General features: G+C 36.9%; 1 protein-coding gene across 13 annotated transcripts in view; it reads right to left on the bottom strand.

Annotated features, from left to right (window-relative positions):
* RAPGEF6 (Rap guanine nucleotide exchange factor 6) overlaps positions 1-19701 on the bottom strand; it is a 202531-nt gene that overhangs the window by 93527 nt on the left and 89303 nt on the right. For 11 of the 13 annotated variants that reach the window (XR_010412993.1, XM_064595858.1, XM_064595855.1 and 8 more), the window contains one exon: positions 4925-5056. Coding sequence is in view for 12 of the 13 variants with exons in the window: in XM_064595858.1 (XP_064451928.1) it covers positions 4925-5056 (132 nt within the window). In the remaining variant the exon portion in view is untranslated. Of the gene's footprint in view, positions 1-4924; positions 5057-6242; positions 8814-17301; positions 17894-19701 lie in introns of those variants that run through there. The other 2 variants (XM_064595862.1, XM_064595864.1) reach the window with 2 other exon arrangements.

Consider the following 19701-nt stretch of genomic DNA (forward strand, 5'->3'; position numbering starts at 1 on the left):
TTGTGGTTAGAAGTGGAAGGCTTAGAATGTGACTACAAATAAGAAATGAAATGAAGTGTACAAGTTAGATAACGGTGAAACTCTGAAACTTTAAATATATGAGTCAAGTCACACGATTCTTGTAATTTATCTCATGTGGAGTTTAAAAAATGGGAGTAGGGGCACCTGGGTGGCTCAGACCATCAAGCGACTGACTCTTGATTTAGGCTCAGGTCATCATCTAAGGGTCGTGAAATCCAGCGCCACGTGAAAATGGGGGTAGTCAAAGATTAATGAGATTTTTGACTAGCACACAGATATACTTTTGACAGAAATATTAAAGTAGAAGTATGGCATATTAAAGTATGGTATTGCAAAGCTAGCTGAGGTGTCAAATGAACATCCTAGTGGAAATGTGGCACCGGTTTTAGAGAGACTGACGGTAGAGTTATGAATTAAGGACTCATGCTGCCATAGAGATAGTAACTGAAGCATTGGGATTTTTAGCACCGTGTTTTACTTCCCACACAGAAACTAAAAAAGATGGATGGGGGATGAATGTATGCCTCAAGTTTCTAAAAAACAAAGTTAATGAAAAGACAAATGCTTTATTTCACAATATTCCAGCTCTTGCTGGTATAAACAGACTGAAATAAATAGAAAAAGTAGTCAGAAAGAAGCACTCCTTATTTATCTCGTGTACTCTTTGAGGATACATAAAATATTTGGTCCAAGAACAATCTAACATCTTAATGCATAAATTTAGCTAAATTTTAAGCTAATCTGATTAGAAACATATTCATACCAAAAGATTACTTGCATTTTACCCAGACTGTGGTAAATGCTTTTTTTTTTTTGAAGTTTCCTTGAGAGCCAAGGACTTTTATTTTTAAACATGAAAACTCTCAAGAAGGAAATGCATAGGAGCACAGCCACACATTTGGCCATATAAAATGGTGTCAACAGTTTTCTTGTTAAGAACTGCTGTTCGACTCTCTTTTCTCTTCCCCTCAAACCACCAAATTAAAAATAATTGCATTATTTCACAGGGCTTTACTTATATTGTTAGAAGCCATGCCTGGATTAGGTGTTCACTTTTAAAATCTGTGCAGTGCCAAAATTTGGATGATCAGACAAACTACCTCAACTGTCACTGGCCAGGGTATATATACACAGGCCAATGTCCACCTGTAACTAACAGGTGTATTCTTAGCTTAAGTACTCCAAAGGAGGCCAGAGGTCAAGAGAAAGACCAAGTTCCAGTATTGCTATTCCTCTTGCCTTTGTTTTAGTCTGAGGATCTGACTGGATAGACACACACAATTTGGTTGGTGTTATTTACCTTATCTGTTTTTTTGTTTTGTTTTGTTTTTTTTAAGATTTTTTCATTTATTTATTTGACAGAGAGAGAGTACAAGCAGGGGGCGCTGCAGAGGGAGAGGGAGAAGCTGGCTCTCCACTGAGCAGGGAGCCCGGCGTAGGGCTCCATCCCAGGACCCTGAGAACATGACCTGAGCCCAAGGCAGACGCTTAACTGACCGAGCCATGCAGGCGCCCCTTTATCTGTGTTTTAATTGTAAGCCTAGATACTCTGCATTTGGGGGGATATATTTTATCCATTTATTTTTATTCTGTTCTTAATCCTTAATCTAGTAATTTTAACTTTAATCTTTTCCCACAATTTTATTCAACTTTTATTTTTAACAGTCCACTCTATTTACATCCTCCTTAAAATATGTTAAATATAGAAATACTACTGTGCACTGAGAAAAAAATAAGGAAAGCTTAGGTAACGTAATAAAAACTACCCACAAACCTACCACTAATTGAAAACATTATTATCATTTGGTCCTCTTTAATTCATGTTTACATTCCATGTACACATGTATAAAATATATGTAATTATGTATGTAAGTGTATTTATTTAAGATACTGGTTTCTTCTGTTTCTAACTCTGTTCCTTTATAACATAAACTGTTTCTATCCATTGGCTATTCACCTAAGCTTAACGGAAGCCCAGGTTTGAAGATTTTTACCTTCTTTGGCCACTCTTAAGAATTTTTATCTTATCTTTTTGCATATGTGACTCTAATATTATAATTATCTCCTTTAAATTACTGAATTCCCGTTTTGGTTCTTGATTTCATTATTTGTGCTCCTTTTATCTATTTGGTCCTCCTAAATTAATTAAAACCTACTTTTATTTTACTGATTACTTTTTAAGTTTAATTGCACCATGTTTTAAAGTATATGGCTCCCAAAATACTCCTCCTAAAAAAAAAAAACCCAAACTGCATGACTCAATTTATGCGACCTTCTGGAAAATGCAAAACTGTAAAGGCAGAAAACAGATTAGTGGTTGCCAGGGTCTGAGGATCAGAAGATACTGACTACAAGGGGGCACAGAGTACTTTCTGAGGTGACGGAAATGTTCTGTCTTCATGGAGGCTTTACTACTGAGGGTGAATTTATTCTATGTAAATTATACTTCAGTTAACATCAAACATATAAACACAAACACAACTAATGATGTAGGAAAAAGAATGAATATGACTTGGTACTGGAAGTTATGCTCAAGGGAGAAGAGCCAATGGTAACTTTCAGGTTTCTGGGATATGACATGTTGCCTTCTTCACTTTGTAACGGAGGCAGTCCTGTAACATGCAGGACAGCTGGCAAGCTTACTTGTCCACAGTTTAGCCAATGTTAAAATGACCCTTCTAAAAGGCAGAATGAGCTGTACAAAGTGCTAGTGAGGAAAGAAAACATACAGAAGGTTGGAGCAGGGCAGCCACATACAAAGCCAAAATTCTACAGCAGCAGACCTCCAACTACCAGTAGGCGTGCTCCAGCCTCAGCCTCAGGTAGACAAACCAGTAGGTAGACATCCTGTAGATCTTATATAAATGCAATGCGTCAGAAGCTCCTCCAAGATCTTGCCAAAGCTACAGGACCCTGCCGTGTACAGCCCATCTTCTAGTGCAGAGTAAAGCACTGGCCTTTCCAAGTGACCCTGATCTCAATCTGTGCACTAACCTTTTGTCCTTTCTCTTACAACCATCTAAGGCTCTGTTCCTTGCTCCAAAAAGGTGGTAACATCTGGTTTAGAAATGGATATACTAGCAAGATGAGGTACCTAGAGCTTAACAACACCACATCTCTGCTGTATGATTTCTCCTAACAAGGTCTAGACATTCCCACTTAGCCTACGAGAAATTTATAGCCACATCCCTGAACTTCATTAATCCAGGATCAATCTTCTCTATGAAAAACAAAGAATTCAGAGGAGCTACAGCTCTACTTTGACTTTTAGGTGTGCAAGAACCCTTTTTCTTCCACACGACAACTCCTTTGGGGAGGGGCAGAATACCTGGAATGCAACACTCGGAGACGCTTTGCACTTTTAAAAGTCCCTGCACTTTTTAAGTGTACTTTTAAAAAATTACTTGTTCCGTCTCCTACAAAATGGTAAGCAGGAAGAATTCCTTGTACTGTCTACTATAAAATGCTAAACAGGGAGATGTAGATGGCCGCAGCAATGACCTTTGTGGAGAAAAGCTATGCATAATCCAAAAATGGAGGTTTTTTTCCATTTTGTCTCTGCCTACAAACTTCCCTTGAGAGGAATGCTGATTCTCCTAAAATATCTGAAGACTCAGTAGACCCACAGTCTAAAATGTTTTCCTCGAGCAACAGTAACTCCGTTTCACAAGATGAGTAATATATAGTAGCCATTCGCCATATGTGACTATTGGTCACTTGAACTGTGGCTGGTCTGAACGGAGATGTATAGTAAGGTTATACTGAATTCTGGCTTTGGGAGACTCCCGCATCCTCATACTGTGCATGCACCCTCACATCCCTCTGCCTGGCACTTTGGGGCCTGGGCCACAGCCTGGGCTGGCGGACCCTCGCCGTTCCATCTCGTGCCCTGCTTGGTCTGTTGCAGAGTCACCAAAGCAGGCAGTAGGAATGCTGCAGTCCAAGTGGCTCTGGAAAGTTGGTTGTGGACTCAGGTCATTGGGCAATTCTACCACCTCAAGGATCAGCTCAAAGCCAAGCTCCGAAGAGGATCTCAGCTCCTCCATGGCACTGATCCACGATTCAGTCTGCCCAGTCACCATGGAACCACCAGCCACAACAAACCCAAGAGAACCCCTCAACATTCCACCTGGAACTCCACCAGCAACTGGCAGCCTAGGAAGGTAGGTAGGCTTTCTGCAGTTGGAGCAAGCCTTTCTCTCTCAAATAAATAAAATCTTAAAAAATATCAGCTAGTAAATTAACTTTGATATTAATTTTTACATGTACATGTTTGCTTTAAATTTATATTAAAGTAATTTTTTATACTGTCTTCGGAAGCCAGAATTTTTAAAAGTTAACTCATGATTTTAAACTGTGATTATGGCTGAAATGATAATATTTGGATATATTATGCTAAATAAAATACATTATTCAAATTAATTTTACTGGTTTCCTTTTACTTAGAAAATTTAATAGACCCCTTACAATAAAAAGCAACTCTATAACTATCTAGAATTTAAATAAAAACTTAAAAAAAGAAAAAGCAACTCTTAATTTTCTTCAAGACTACTTATAGAACACTTAGTCTATTATTATAAAAATCAACCTTTTTGTAAGTTTAAGTTGTTTCAAGAACTGTTTTTTTAACAAAGCAAGCATTATATATAATGAATTCCCCTGGATTAAAGTCATTAAAAAGAACACTATATTCATACACTCTTGAGCCATATTTAATCACTCTCAAAAGATCACTTAAGTTTGCAAATTTGAAACAATAAATAAAGTGTATTTTCCCAAAGACATTCTGCCTGAATTTCATACCCTTAAATTAAAAGATACATGACCACCTAAAGCACAAGCATGGGTAATCGGGCAGACTAACAAAGCCATAGGCACAGCACCCAAACCCCTACGATATTACCTGATAGATATCAGATAAACTGCTGCTCCCAGAGTCACTGGCGATGCTACAACCAGACTGACTAGAAGACACATGAGTCACCTGTGGATGAGGGTTGTCTGTGATGTGCATCTTGGTAAGATCGGCCGGAAGCTGAAGAAGAAAAAGTAATTTAAGATATTCTAAACATCAAACATTACCTTTAAGAGCGTTGTTGGGGAATGTATAGAATTACTGAATCACTATATTGTACACCTGAAACATAACACTGTATATTAACTATACTGGAATTAAAATACTTAAAAAATTTTTAAAATAAAAAAGTTCTTGACACGTTGTAACTTCTGTAACAAGTATTTGTTTTATGTATATTACTGTGCAATCTCATTTCTAACCTAAATTTTCCACTTTTAAGAAAAATCTTAGGAAATAAGAACCAAATTAGTACTCTGACACTGTTAGTCAAGCCTAGAGTGGAATCCCACTGTGTAGATTTCAGAAGACATTACCATCAGTAATGGTATTTCAGAGGAAACACTTGGCCCCTCTTTTTCTCCAAATAAAACTATCAGCTACTGCTACCTTCAAGTGTTCAGAATGCATTACACACACACACACGCACACACACACCCCAACACAAAATGGTCATTGATATGGAAAAAAAAAAAAGAAGAGCAATATCTTGTGTTAAAGTACAGCATCTGGTAGCAAGACTTAGGAAAAAAACCAGTTGACTGCATTCCACATTTCAAAAATTTTGTAGACCTCTTTTCACATGACATTGTAGTAGTTAGTAAACCACTAAAAAATTTGTTAGTAATTATGATGATTTAATTAATGTCTATGCTAGGTGCAGGGATACAAGAGACACAAGAAGGAAATGATAGTATCACATCATCTTTAGTATGGTCACACTTTTATAGGGATGCAGGTTGTATAATATCTTTCATACCAAAAAACAAACCAGAATAACAATAAAAAAAAACCTCACAAAATCAGTGCTCTAAGAATTAAAGTAAGAAACAAACGACTGTGCTCCAGAGTAGTGAGAGAAAGTTTTATATAGGAGGCATGGTGATATATTTTCCAAATAATATCTCTACAACCTGCTATGCAGGAACATTAAGAGAAATGTATTTACTTTTTAAAACAGAGGTTCTCATTGCTTTAGTGCAGGAAAATGTTTGAGAAAGATGCACACAGTAGTAAAAACTAAATAAACCCTAAAGGAAAAATGGCCAAGTCTGAATTCTATTATCTTAAGAGTAGTCACTATAATTATAAAAACTACACACAGAGGGACGCCTGGGTGGTTCAGTCGGGTAAGTGTCTGACTCACGATTTCAGCTCAGGTCATGATTTCAGCGTCATGAGAATTAGCCCTTCGTCAGGCTCCATGCTCAGCAGGGAGTCTGCTTAAGATTCTCTCTCCCTCTCTAAAAACAAACAAACTACACACAGAAATGACATTACACAATCCTCTGCCAGTGGTAACTCAGATAAATTCTATAACTAAGATAAACAGAAAAGCTGGAAGACACACACATAATCTGGCCTGTGAGGTTTTGCTGATTCTTAAAGAGGGAAATGAAGAGACTCAGAAGCACTTCAATAATCACTGGTTAAAGAGACAAAAGTTATATTCCAAGGCCTAGCATGAAAAGGCCATTCTTTGGATTGGGAGTCTGGAAAGAACATTTTACTCTAGGAATGAATGTGATTCAAAGGAAATTGATATCCATCTTAGAATCACCTAAACCCCTGATGTTGTATTAAGGTTATACAGGGTTACTAGTGCTTCAAGTCAACTATTGGAAGCAAACAGGAACCTTTACCATAGGAAAAAAAAAAAAATCACACTAGGTCTCAAATTATTTAAAATATTTTGCATATACAACACCCATTGCTCAAATAAAACCAGGCACATGAGAAGACTAGATAGCATTGATGAAAACTGAGAGAATAAACTTTAAAAAACAACAAAGAACTTTCAAATAACAGGATAATCAGATTGTAAAATGACTTTTTAAAATATATATAGCAAGGGCAGGCAAACATTTTTTTTAAAGGACCAAAGAACATATATTTGACACTTGTGCAGGCGACATACAATCTCTGTGGATACTTTTGACTTTTTTTTTTAATAACCCTTAAAAAATGTAAAAATCATTCTTAGCTCACAGGTCATACAGCTCACTGGCTGTGTTTCCAATATAGCAATACATGATACAGACAACTGAACCTTGAAAAACACAGGTTTGAACTGTATGGCTCCACTTATGCATGGGTCCAGTTACATGTGGATTCTTTTTCAATACACCAAACATATTCTCCTTAGATTTTTTTGTAACGTTTTCTTTTCTCTAGCTTACTTTATTGTAATAATACATATATGAAATATATCTCTTTTTATATTTTACAAAATATGTCTTAATTGACTATGTTATTGGTAAGGCTTCCATTCAACAGGAGATTAGTACTTAAGTTTTTGTGGACTCAAAAGTTACACATGGATTTCTGACTGCTCAGGGGGTCAGTGGCCCTAACCCCTGTGTTGTTCAAGGGTCAACTCTACAGAGGAAAAGACTAAGAATTGTAGCAAAGAATAATTAACAAAAAATAAAATGAAAATTCTCGAATTGAAAAGTAAAGTTAAGGAAATTAGAAAGTCAAACATGGACTCAACAGATTTGACAGAGCTAAGAAGAAAATTAGTAAAGATTGGCCTACATTGGCCTGAAAAAATATCCAGAATGAAGCATCAAAGTAAAAAAGAATGAAGCTGGGAGAGAAGGGACAAGAACCACAGGGATACAGTGAAAAGGTAACATTTGAATAATCAGAGTCATAGAAAAAAAGAGACTAAGGCATAGAAGATAATGGCTGAGCGTTTTTCCAAACTGACAAAAAATACAAAGTCACAAATCAAGCAGCTTTAAGAATGACCAACAAGATAAATAACAAAACCATACCTATGTAAACTAGGATGAAACTAGCAGAGAAGAAAAAAAGATAAAGAGAAGTCTTAAAGGTAGTCAGGGAAAAAAAGAGATTACTTGGACAAGAGCAAAATTAAACTGATGGTTGAACTCTCAACAGAAATTTGAAAGGTAGAAGAGAATGGAGTGATATCTCCAAGAGCTAAAATTCTGTACCCAGCAAGAAGAGTCCTCGAAAAAAAAAGGCAAAATACAAAAGACTTTCAGAAAAACAAAAACAAAGACAAATACTCTCTAGCAGATCTACAATCAAGGAAATAAATCCACTGAGAGAAAGAAAACAATTCCAAATGGAGGCTTCTAGATGCAGAAAAGGAAAACCAATGAAAATACGAAATGTGTGGGTAAATCTATATGAATACTGACTACATGAAACAGGAATATTAATGTCCCAACACATACAGAGAATTAAAATACATAACAAAACAACAGAATGTAAGTCTGGAGAAGAGTAAATGAAGTTATTAAAGTACTTTAAGTTCTTTGCAATGCTCATGAAACTGTAGAAACAGACTTCATAGATGAAGCATACATTGCTGTAATCTCTGATTTAAGAACAGTAAAACTGTGTAACTATGAAGCTTACACAGGTGAAAACATTAAATACAAGGAAGGAAAAATATATAGCATGCAAACACAAACCAAAAGAAAGATTATGTAGTTGTATTTCAGATGAAGCAAACCTTGAGGGAAAAGCATTAGAGACATTAGGGGACATTTTTTAATAATAAAAGTTTCAACACTAAATAAATATGTACCTAAGCATACACCCTCTAAATATATAAGGCAAAAAATGGCAACAATAAAAGAACTAGATGAATCCACAATTAGCTGTCAAATTATACCACAGATTTCCCATTGACAGAATAAGCAAATAAAAAATATGTAACGGGGCGCCTGGGTGGCTCAGTTGGTTAAGCGACTGCCTTCGGCTCAGGTCATGATCCTGGAGTCCCTGGATCGAGTCCCGCATCGGGCTCCCTGCTCGGCGGGGAGTCTGCTTCTCCCTCTGACCCTCCCCCCTCTCATGTGCTCTCTCTCATTCTCTCTCTCTCAAATAAATAAATAAAATCTTAAAAAAAAAAAGTAACGATAGAGCAGATGGGAAAAATTGTTAATAAACCTGACCTAAAGTGCATGAACATAGAGTACACATAAAAACAATTTTAAAAACTTACAATAATGCAGGTGTCAGCAAGTTTCAAAAGAATGAAAACATACAGAGACTATCCCATGATCACAAAGCAAACAAGGTAGAAATAAGTAACAAAAAGATAACTAGAAAATTATCACATACTAGGAAATTATTAAACAAACCTAAACAGTGCAAAGGTCAATTAAGGCACACTGCAAATTAGAAAATACTCAGAATAAAAATTAAAATGCCACGTATCAAAACCTGTGGGATAAGCTAAAGCTATGCTCAGAAACTGTTTTATAGCTCTGTTATGTGTATTTAAAAAGACAGAAAGGGGTGTCTGGGTGCTGCAGTTGGTTAAGTGTCCAATTTTCGGTTTTGGGTCAGGTCGTGATCTCAGGGTTGTGAGATCGAGGTTGGTGTCGGGCTCTGTGCTCAGCTCAGAGCCTGCTTGAGACTCTGTCTCCCTCTCCTTGTGCCCCTCACCCCCATGTTCTCTCTCTCTTAAATAAATAAATTTTTAAAAAGGCAGAAAAATCAATGAGGTATTTGTAAGCGGTTACAGTAATACATAAATAGTGATGGGAATATGTCTCAGCTCAAAGATCTTCCTCCTATTTAGTTTCCCTATTGTTTAGACAGAATTGATCTAGGAATTCGTTCATCTAGGAATGAAGTAGATGAAAATATAAAGACTGAAAATAGTTTTAAAAGGTCAGATGTTTGGTTGAGGTGTCAGGAGTGGGAGATAATCCAACTCCCAAGATTCCCACAGAGGTTACGACCACAGAGAAAGAGGTTATCCATCAAAGTAACACAATGAACCAAAGGCAGAAGAGCAAGTCTGCAAATTGGGTGGGTAATACCTACAAGCAATCTTCATCCTCAGTAGACCCTAAAAGACAAGCATTATTATCTCTACTAATGAGGAACTGAGGCAATAAAATTAAGCTGTCAGCCATAGATCTCACTCAACTAATTAGCAGAGTTAGAATTAAAACCCAGAACTATCTGATTCTAGTACTCTCTGCTATACTCTGCTTTTTACCAGGAACTCTGCTGGTAACATAAAGATCTCACTTATTCGTGGAACATAAGGAATAGCATGGAGGACATTAGGAGAAGGAAGGGAAAAATGAAGGGGGAGAAATCGGAGGGAAAGATGAACCATGAGACTATGGACTCTGAGAAACAATCCGAGGGTTTTAGAGGAGAGGTGGGTGGGGTGATGGGTTAGCCTGGTGATGGGTATTAAGGAGGGCACGTACTGCATGGAGCACTGGGTGTTATATGCAAACAATGAATCGTGGATCACTACATCAAAAACTAATGATGTATTGTATGGTGACTAACATAATAAAATAAAAATTTAAAAAAAAAATGAAAGAGAAGATGAAAACAGATGGGTCTTACCTTCAAGGACTGCAGTCTAACAGTGAAGAGTAGACAGAGATTTACAAGTATACGGCATCTCCTTTCTACCTCATGAAGGAAACAGATCGACAAATAGGAATCCTCTCAACCTCTTCATGTGATGAGAATAATGATAGCAACTACAGCTAATAGGTTTGAGTGCTCACTACATGTGCCAGATATGTAAGCTAGCAACTATATCCTTCTACATACTTTTTACATAGATTATCTCATTTAATCATCAAACAACGAGACAAGGTAGATGCTATTATTATAACCAATTTACACATTAGGAAACCAAGGCCCAGAGAAGTTATACAGCTTGCCCAAAGTCACATAGCTAGGAAGCAGGGAAACTGGATTTAAAATTCAGGCAGCCTGACTATAAATCAGTTGCTCTTTCCTACTAAGTTAAGTTTTGAGTTCCTAACACCTAATAGTTCCTTTTCTTTATAACAAAAGAGGCAGAAAGGAGAAAGTCTTCCTCCAATAGGAAGCCTTGATTTCTTAAAGCTTCTCTGCTTTCTCTCAACTTATCTACCCCTTTTCCTTTTCTTCCTACCCCCAGCAGGGACTTATTAGCTTACCTTTCATGAGCAATGTCAATTCACTTACCTCATCATCCTTCCAGCCTATAGGTCTGGCAAACTTTTCTATTTTCCAGTTACTTTATCCATTTCCTATACCTGAACTTCTGAGCTCTGCTGGAGCTCACATGTCCCATGAAGACCAGTGTCAAAGTTCTATTTGGGAGGTGGAAAGGTTCCTTAGCTAGCAGCTTGAATACAGACACAGATTATGAAAAAGTACATATCTTCTGAAGGCTCTGTACACATATAAAGGGAAAGAGATGTATTAAGAAGAGGCTAGAGGTAGAACATAATCTTGAAAGTCAAGCAAAGTATTTTGATTTTGAATCATATAGGTAATAGCTACTACAGGTTTCTGGGAAGGGCAATGACATAAGAGCTGCTGTATGTCTCAGGCAGACTTAACCTATCCAAGTATCTACTTTTCTGACTCAAAGTTCTCTGCCCGTCCAGGCAACACTTTGGGGCAACTTCTTTTATGCAAACTCAGATAATGCATTGGTCTTTTGGCTCTGCCATCTCAACACAGGGCCACTTAAATCACAGCAGCAGAACAGAGCTGCTGGAAGAGATTGCTAAATCTTGCCAGCAACCAGGGAAATCAAAATTTAAACAAATAACTTTTCATCGGATTGGCAAAAAGAAAGCTTGATAATACAAAATATGGAAAGGCTATGGAGGAAAACAATATTCTCATAAATTGTTAATGGGAGTTATGGATTGGTATAGCACTCTGGAGAGCAAACATTAAGATTTATTACATTTAAAATACAAAAACCTATGACTCAACAGTTCCTCTTTGGGTATCTATCCTAAAAAAGCACACAGGTGTGCAAGGAGGAATATACAAGAACATTCATTACAAAGTGTAAAAGTTTAAGAAAAATAATCGTCACAAGGAGAACGGCTAAATTGTTATAGCCTATTATGGGTTACTGTGCAACAGTTCAAGGTATGAAGCAAATCTGTATAATCAAACTTGAATAGGTCTCCTAGCTATACTGACTAAAAAAAAGTTAACTTTCATGATAAATGTAAGACTCATTTTTTTTTAAAGCATAAAAACATCATTACGTGTTTTCTGGGCACATATTCATCTAAGTTTGGGAGAAAAGATTTGGAGGAATATATACCATGCAATCAAGAGCAGTACTCCCTAGTGAAAGAGAAATATCAAGGTTGGTAGTCCAAAAGGAGTTTTAGCATGATCTGCAATATCCAGCTGAAATGTTTTACTTTGTATGGAGAAAACACTCCTCTATTATTTATTAGAATGCCTTATGAGAACATGTTAAGTACAAATATACCTAATATATAAAGTAGAGCTGAGAATAAGCATTTAACCTATAAGCATCAGAAATGGAGTAGAAAGTGATGAATATTAGGTAACAAAAACTCCCAACATAAGAGCCTCTGTGGAAAGTTAAAAATGAATGGAAAGCAAAGTACTTCAGGGTGCCTGGGTGGCTCAGTCGGTGAAGCATCCGACTCTTGATTTTGGATCAAGTCACGGTCTTAGGGCCTGAGACTGAGCCCCATGTTGGGCATGGAGCCTGCTTGAGATTCTCTTTCCCTCTCCATATGTCCCTCCCACCAACTCTCCCTCTCAAAAAAAAAAAAAGGAAGTACTTCTGTGTTTTCACTCTACTCTGTTGAATGTGGCACTCATGCTCTTTAATTTCCGTGTGTGTGTTTAAACTTGAGTGAGTTATATGCAATCAAGAAACAGTAAGCAAATCAGTGAAGCTGAGGTAGGGATGTATATAGGGGGATAGAGGAGATGAAGGGCCAGAAGTAGTATTCTTGGGTGCTTCAGATTTCCTGTATTAGAAAAAGGCTACTCAAAGAGCTTGAAGCAAGAAAATGACTGGAAGAGATCTGCTTTTTAAAAATATTACTCTAGCATCACGTAAGATGAAACGGAAGACAATCATACACATGGGAGACAGGAAACATCAATCAAAGCACAAGAAGACAGGGGCCTTATGAAATTAAAAGCAGATTTATAAAGAAGCTTCCAGGACTAGATAGAGTGACATGTCATTAAGTATCACCTGACAATGAGAGAGAACTGAAAATAGATTCTGAGGGGCATCTGGGTGGATCAGCTGGTTAAATGTCTGCCTTCGGCTCAGGTCATGATACCAGGATCCTGGGATCGAGCCCCACATCGGGCTCCCTGCTCAACGAGGAGCCTGCTTCTCCCTTTCCCGCTCCCCCTGCTTGTGCTCTCTATCAAATAAATAAAATCTTTAAAAAAAGAAAGGAAAATAGATTCTGAAGCCCCAAAACACAGTCTGGAGTTTGTTTTAGGAAGACAATCTAAAATGTCTCAAAAGTCCTGAAAGAAATAGCTGTATATAACCACAGTAGCCTCGGGTATATTACACTAGCACTCTGCGTGAGACAAATGAACTACAGGGGAAGCATGCATTCTTAATTCATTATTTTTACTAGAAGATGAGGGTTGGAGGGACACTGATACATGTATCTCCCCACTGTAACATTTTTAAAACCAAAGAGCAGCTTTCAATCAGTATTTGCACTTAATAGTAGGTTTATTAAAAGTCCAGATAGACCTGTTGAGAAAACAGGAAATCAGTTTTAAGAATGCAGGAAACCAGAGTCACTGCACTGAATGAGGAGTGTAGCAGAAGATAATGGGAGGAGAGTCCCACACTTTCTAGTAAATGACAGCTAAGACTTTAGTCTGAATGAAGTCTGCCCAGAAGGGAGTAGTCAGCTGTGTCAAACAGCACAGACGGGTAAAGTAAGGGCCAGAAAATGACCTGTAGATTTAGCTGTGTGTAAAAATGAAAATGAACACACTTCCTTGACCAGTGACCACAGGAGCACCTAAAAGAAGGCAAATAGAAGCCAAAGTGGTGATGCTGCTTCCACCCAGGAAACAGTCACTTTGGGTAAGCAATTTGAATACACCAGGAAGGTGAGCTCTCAATCACTCGAGGATTATCAACCTCCTGAAAAAACATCCAAACACACTCAACTAAGAGAAGACTTTAAACGTGAAGAAAGAGCTAAGCAGACAATGAGGGAAACGAATGTTATCCATGAAATGAAAACAAGTTATTAAACAAGAGTGGCTGTAAAAAGCATCACTTGAGATTTCAGAAATGATTAATGATGTGGGAATCAAAGGCATAAGAGAAATTATTAAATTTCCTTACTACCTACAGCCCACTGACAAGTCCTCGAAAGGGGCAGAATGACATTCCTCTAGGGACTCAACTGCCTCGATGTTGACACTTTGCTAAGGGCAAAAGACAATCCTAGCGCAACCCCACCCCCCAGGATCCTGTAAGTCTACTTTAACATATAAAAATTTCTTTAGAAATTTCCTTTATCTCTAAATCTCCAAGATACATATTGGCAATCACCGCCCCCCCCAAAGCATATGGCCCACTGATATACATCTGAAGGGTCTCATGACTAAGGTTTTATTAGATGGTAATAAATGACTTTTTCCCAACAACAGCTAGCCCCTCAAGGTCCTGGAAACCTTGCTTCCAGAAGTCCACACTATCCCAAACCCCCTCGCAACCTGAAAGTATAATGGGCCACTCTTCATGACCCCAGTGCAGCTCTTTCTGCCCATGGGTCCTGTCCCTGTGCTTTAATAAAACCACCTTTTTGCAACAAAGATCTCTCAAGAATTCTTTCTTGGCCATTGGCTTCGAATCCTAAGGTCTCTCCTATATCAGTTAATACAATGATTACGTTTAGAAATTTAAAAGATGAAGAGCAGAACCGCAACTGGTCACAAATGGAGAATCAGTGAGCTAGAAGATCAAACTGGAAATGCATGAAGCGAAAACAAAGTTTGAAACAAATGTTTGGAGATAATATGGACAGATCCAGAGTTCCAACATTTGGAGCAGTAAGAAAAGAGTTGCAGTTTTAAAAAAATAAATTTCCCATAATTGAAGACCGATGGGAATCCTCATCTTTTTTTTTTTTAACGATTTTACGTATTTGACAGAGAGAGACACAGCGAGAGAGGTAACACAAGCAGGGAGAGTGGGAGAGGGAGAAGCAGGCCTCCCGCGGAGCAGGGAGCCCAATGTGGGGCTCGATCCCAGGACCTTGGGATCATGACCTGAGCTGAAGGCAGGCACTTAACGACTGAGCTACCCAGGCGCCCCGGGAATCCTCATCTTGAAGAGAGACTTGCAAGTACTAAGAAAACAAAACAAAAAATTAGATAATCCATAGTAAAACCTCATGGCATCAAGGATAAAAAAGTAAAACCCAAACAAAACAAAACACAACTAACCATTGACAAGAAAAAGATTACTTAACAAAGGACTAAGGATTATAAGGAGCCCAGACTTCTCATCACCAACACTGGATGCGAGAGATAGCACATTAGCTTTTTCAAAGGCTAAAAGGAAAAGACTTTAGATTTATTATTTTATATACAACTAAACAATTATTTTAAAAGTAAATATAAAGTAAAGCATTTTGAACATACTAGGACCTAAAGTTCATCTCCTCTCCTCACCCCCTACTCTGGCTTCTAGAACTCCTTATTCTGTCAAGAAAATAAATTCAGAAGTAATGAAACCCAAGTAGTAGGGTGGGCAAAATACATGAATAAATAAAACCAGTAAGATGTATTAGAAAACCGAAAGAACCAAGTTTGAAAAATTAATCACAGGTTTAATGTTCGTGCATTCACAATCCAGAGTTAAAATTCCATCAGTAGTAACATGAGAGATGGGGGAAGGGGAAAAGAAGCCATACTCTTTCACTAATACTTAATTTACAAAGTACCAATCACAGAATCCTGCTCAGATAGTATCTGCTGGCATTTAATCATACCTTAGAATCTGATTTTTAAAATCCCCCTTGGCTCTTTTATACTTGTTAAATCTTAAATCAAAAGCTGGTTACCAATACCACCAAAGGCTATTTTTTTGTTGGTATTCTAAACAACAACCCCTATATAACTCATTCTTGATTTTCTTTGAAGCTTTTTCACTTGGTCTCATCCATTTCCCTTCTACAGGTTTTAAATCTTAGTAGTGTCCCTATCAAGCATCAGCAAAGCGTGGGCCCCACAGGTGGCATTTGTACTATGGAGGCCACCCATGCCTTACCAGATAGTACAAATGAAGCATATACCTCCGTTCCTTTCCCTCTCTTTACATCTCATTGTTTGCCAAATGGATAGTAAATTTAAATGTCTTTCCAGAAGCTGCGTTTAAGAAAGATATGCAGTGAGCTATCTTTCAGATAAAACAGTACACTACATGCTATCACAGTATTTCTCCCTTAGTCACTATCAGTAGAACAACCTTTAAACAAAGACATGATTTCATCCTAGGAATGCTTCTATTGTGCCTGTCTCTATTCAACAGAACCATAAAGAAATCTTGAAACAGCCAATGTTACAATTAAAGTGCTAACTAAAACATATAGTTTTATAAAACAAAAATGAAAATTCACACTTCTCTGGTTTTGTTCTGAAATTTACATAACAGGAAAGATAACTTGAGTGGCAGCAAATTTCAGCTCTACATAAACAACACTATTAACAATACAATTTATTAAATTACATTGTATATTTTCCTAAAACCTAGCATGTCCTGTTATGTAGCATTTTGCTTCTCTGTGAGTTAATGTTTGCTTTAAAAAACTGACAAATATAACAGATGCTATCTTAATGTCTCAAGCTACTAATAATTCACTTACTATTTTTAAAATGCTTAAAACATAAAAATTTTTTCATATACTTTTCATACTAAGTATTTCCTTCATATTAGTTCACTGATGAAGTTATTACCCTGTCTTCCTAAAATTTTTATATAATAAAGAAGTGTAAATATAAACTAGAGATTAGACTAACACTGCTAAATACATCAACCATTTAAGGAGGCAATACAATACAGCCAAGTTAAAGAGTATACTCACAGATAAGTACAGAATTAGCTATAACCAAATGATTCAGTCTGAAGATAGTACACCTCTAATGCATTACATTTTAAGTCTATAGATTATTAAAAGAAGGTATTTTTTTCAAATCCTCTTAGAGGTACATTAGGATACTTTAGAGATTCCTTTAAATTGAAAAACAAAATGGCCATGAGATTGAGCTTTTTAGATTGCTTTGTAACTCTTATTTTTAAAGTTTAGAAAATGTAAGAGCACAATAAAGCTAGTTTACAATTCAAAGTAGAATTTAAATTTAATAACTAGATTATATCCATCTCCAAGAAAATAATAAACATTACTTACTTTGGAGGCCCATGGCTGAAGACAATTGGCATAACAGCGAACAAGAAAAGCCATTTCCTGGGCTGGAAAGGGTAGTTTCCTTTTCAAACCAGAGCCACACGGATGAGTATGTTGACAAAATTCTCTTAAGTTTCTTTTTACAAATCACACGCCATTTGCAGTGTTATATAAAGGCAGCTTCTCCAAATCCCTTTCAAACTGAAATCAGGAGCTTTCAGTAGCTCAGAGTATTGTTCTAAATAACTGCAACAGTTTTCATCACAACGTTCACTTTTCACAAGCAAATCACAGTAAATCAAGATGTTTACATTTCTGGCTCAGTACATACAGACATACACATGCTTCCTCAGGCACCTGGCACAGACATGCACAGTGGTAACACACACAGTTAATACAATATCAATCAAAGTAAATAAGGCAACATGCACCAAATCTGTGTTCCTGGATTCTGAGAAACCTTTCCTTTCTGTAATACAGCTTTGTCTCTTCTTCAACTTATTTCATTCTGTAGAGCAAGCACTGCAGTAATTCTTCTGCATCAGAAGCAAACCAGAACACTGTATCCTTAAAATGAAAGTTTCTTCTTTATCTTCTTAATCACCAAAGGTTAAAAAAAAAAAAAAATCAACCGATGAGCAAGCAAATGATAGTTAGAAGATATATATGCTCTAACAGGTCTGTCCTGGAGAACGCCTGAAAATATCCAAAATTGAAATTTTCTCTTTTCACATGCACTATTTACAGCTCTGCAGAATTGCTTCTTGTTCTAATGCATCAGTAAGACAGTAATGTTGATCTAAGTCTGGCTTTTCTGGTTGAAAATTTATATATGATGACACAAAAACACTACATCTTCTGCTAAAACAAGACTATATGTTAGTGTCTTCATTCCTCCTGTCCTTGCCTGTTTCACAGCAGCTCCCTAAGGAGAAGCTCCTATTGATTCCATGCTCTGCAGTAAGATGAAATATCTAATAAGAAGGAAAGAGAGTGGGAGGAGAATAGAGCTAAAAGGATGACATCACCTGTATAGAAAGCCTTCAGAAACTGCATTAGATCAATTGGCTACTGTATCTGCAGATGTAGCCCAAAAAGCAATTTACTGAACACACACACACACACACACACACACACACACACACACACCCTTCCATGAGACATGTCAGCAAGCTAAATTCTGTAAGAAAAAACTGGCTTAAAGCACCTCTCTATTCAGTTTTAAAAATCCATCTTGATTTTTAATTCTGTGCATTGATACAGAGCTTTATTTGGGAAGCTAGATTTCCTAATATTATTATTCAAATTTAACACAGTATTGTCCTCCCAAGGGAAAATAATTAGCACTGGTAAGATACTTGCATTACAAATGCGTAAGGCAGCCTTCTTCTCAGATATCACGTATGTTTGTTACACTACTTCAGGGGTTTCTGCTTGCAAAACTTATTTATCAAATAACTGTTCTAAAAGGTATAACCTTCAGGATACTCTAACATTAAAAATACCAAAATTAGTACCAAAATTTTTATGTAAATAGTATACTTAAATGGAAACAACAGAATTTCATTTTGCAAAGGAAAGATGAAAAACATCACCAGGCACAACAGCCAACTTGCAGCCTGTACCAACTCCTCTGAGGAAGAATAATCTATGCAATATGGTACTTTCCTGCAGCCCAGCACTCAATTCCTAGAAAGACACAGGATGCCAGTAAAACTCAAAAGGAATTAGTGAATAAAATTATTATACCTGATTAAAAAATTGAGCTTGGACTAAAAAGTAATCATTTTTCTATAAAAATTCCAGAAAACAAACTAAATTTTGCCACACCCTGTCCAATCTGAAAACACAATTCCTCTAGTATCCGCCCTTACTCTTCACACTTCTGACACAAGGAATCTATTGCAGATACTCCTGTAAAGAGTTTGCACTTAAGGTTGTAATGGTGCCTCCCAATGGCCAAAAAATGACATAGTTTTCAATGATAAAATGCTTAGTACGTCCCCAGACAGCAAAATTATGAGAGTTACAATCAATGAACAAAGCAAAGTAATATAACTATTTTGCTTTATTCACCTAACACTATTTTGAGGGCAGGAGATGTGCAGCTTAGGAGGAGAAATTATTACCTGAAAAATGGGTGTTGTTACAAAGGATTCCACTGTCAAAGAAACATCATGTCATTAGCCCCACCAAAAAAAAAAAAAGAGTTCTTTGATACCTCTGGGCAAAGTATGACTCACTTTCTGAACAATACTAAGCTGCCAGTCTGAATTGTGCTGTTACTATAAAACTACAATTAACTTTAGTAAAGCTAAGTATTATTCTGAACAAAAACAAGCCATGCTTTCAAAATATGTGATCACTTATGAATTTAGGTTTCCATAAAACTTAAGAATTATA

The sequence above is a fragment of the Mirounga angustirostris genome, unplaced genomic scaffold, assembly GCF_029215605.1.
Source record: "Mirounga angustirostris isolate CCGP_5_RB_7025 unplaced genomic scaffold, mMirAng1.0.hap1 SCAF_7, whole genome shotgun sequence".
NCBI lineage: Eukaryota > Metazoa > Chordata > Mammalia > Carnivora > Phocidae > Mirounga > Mirounga angustirostris.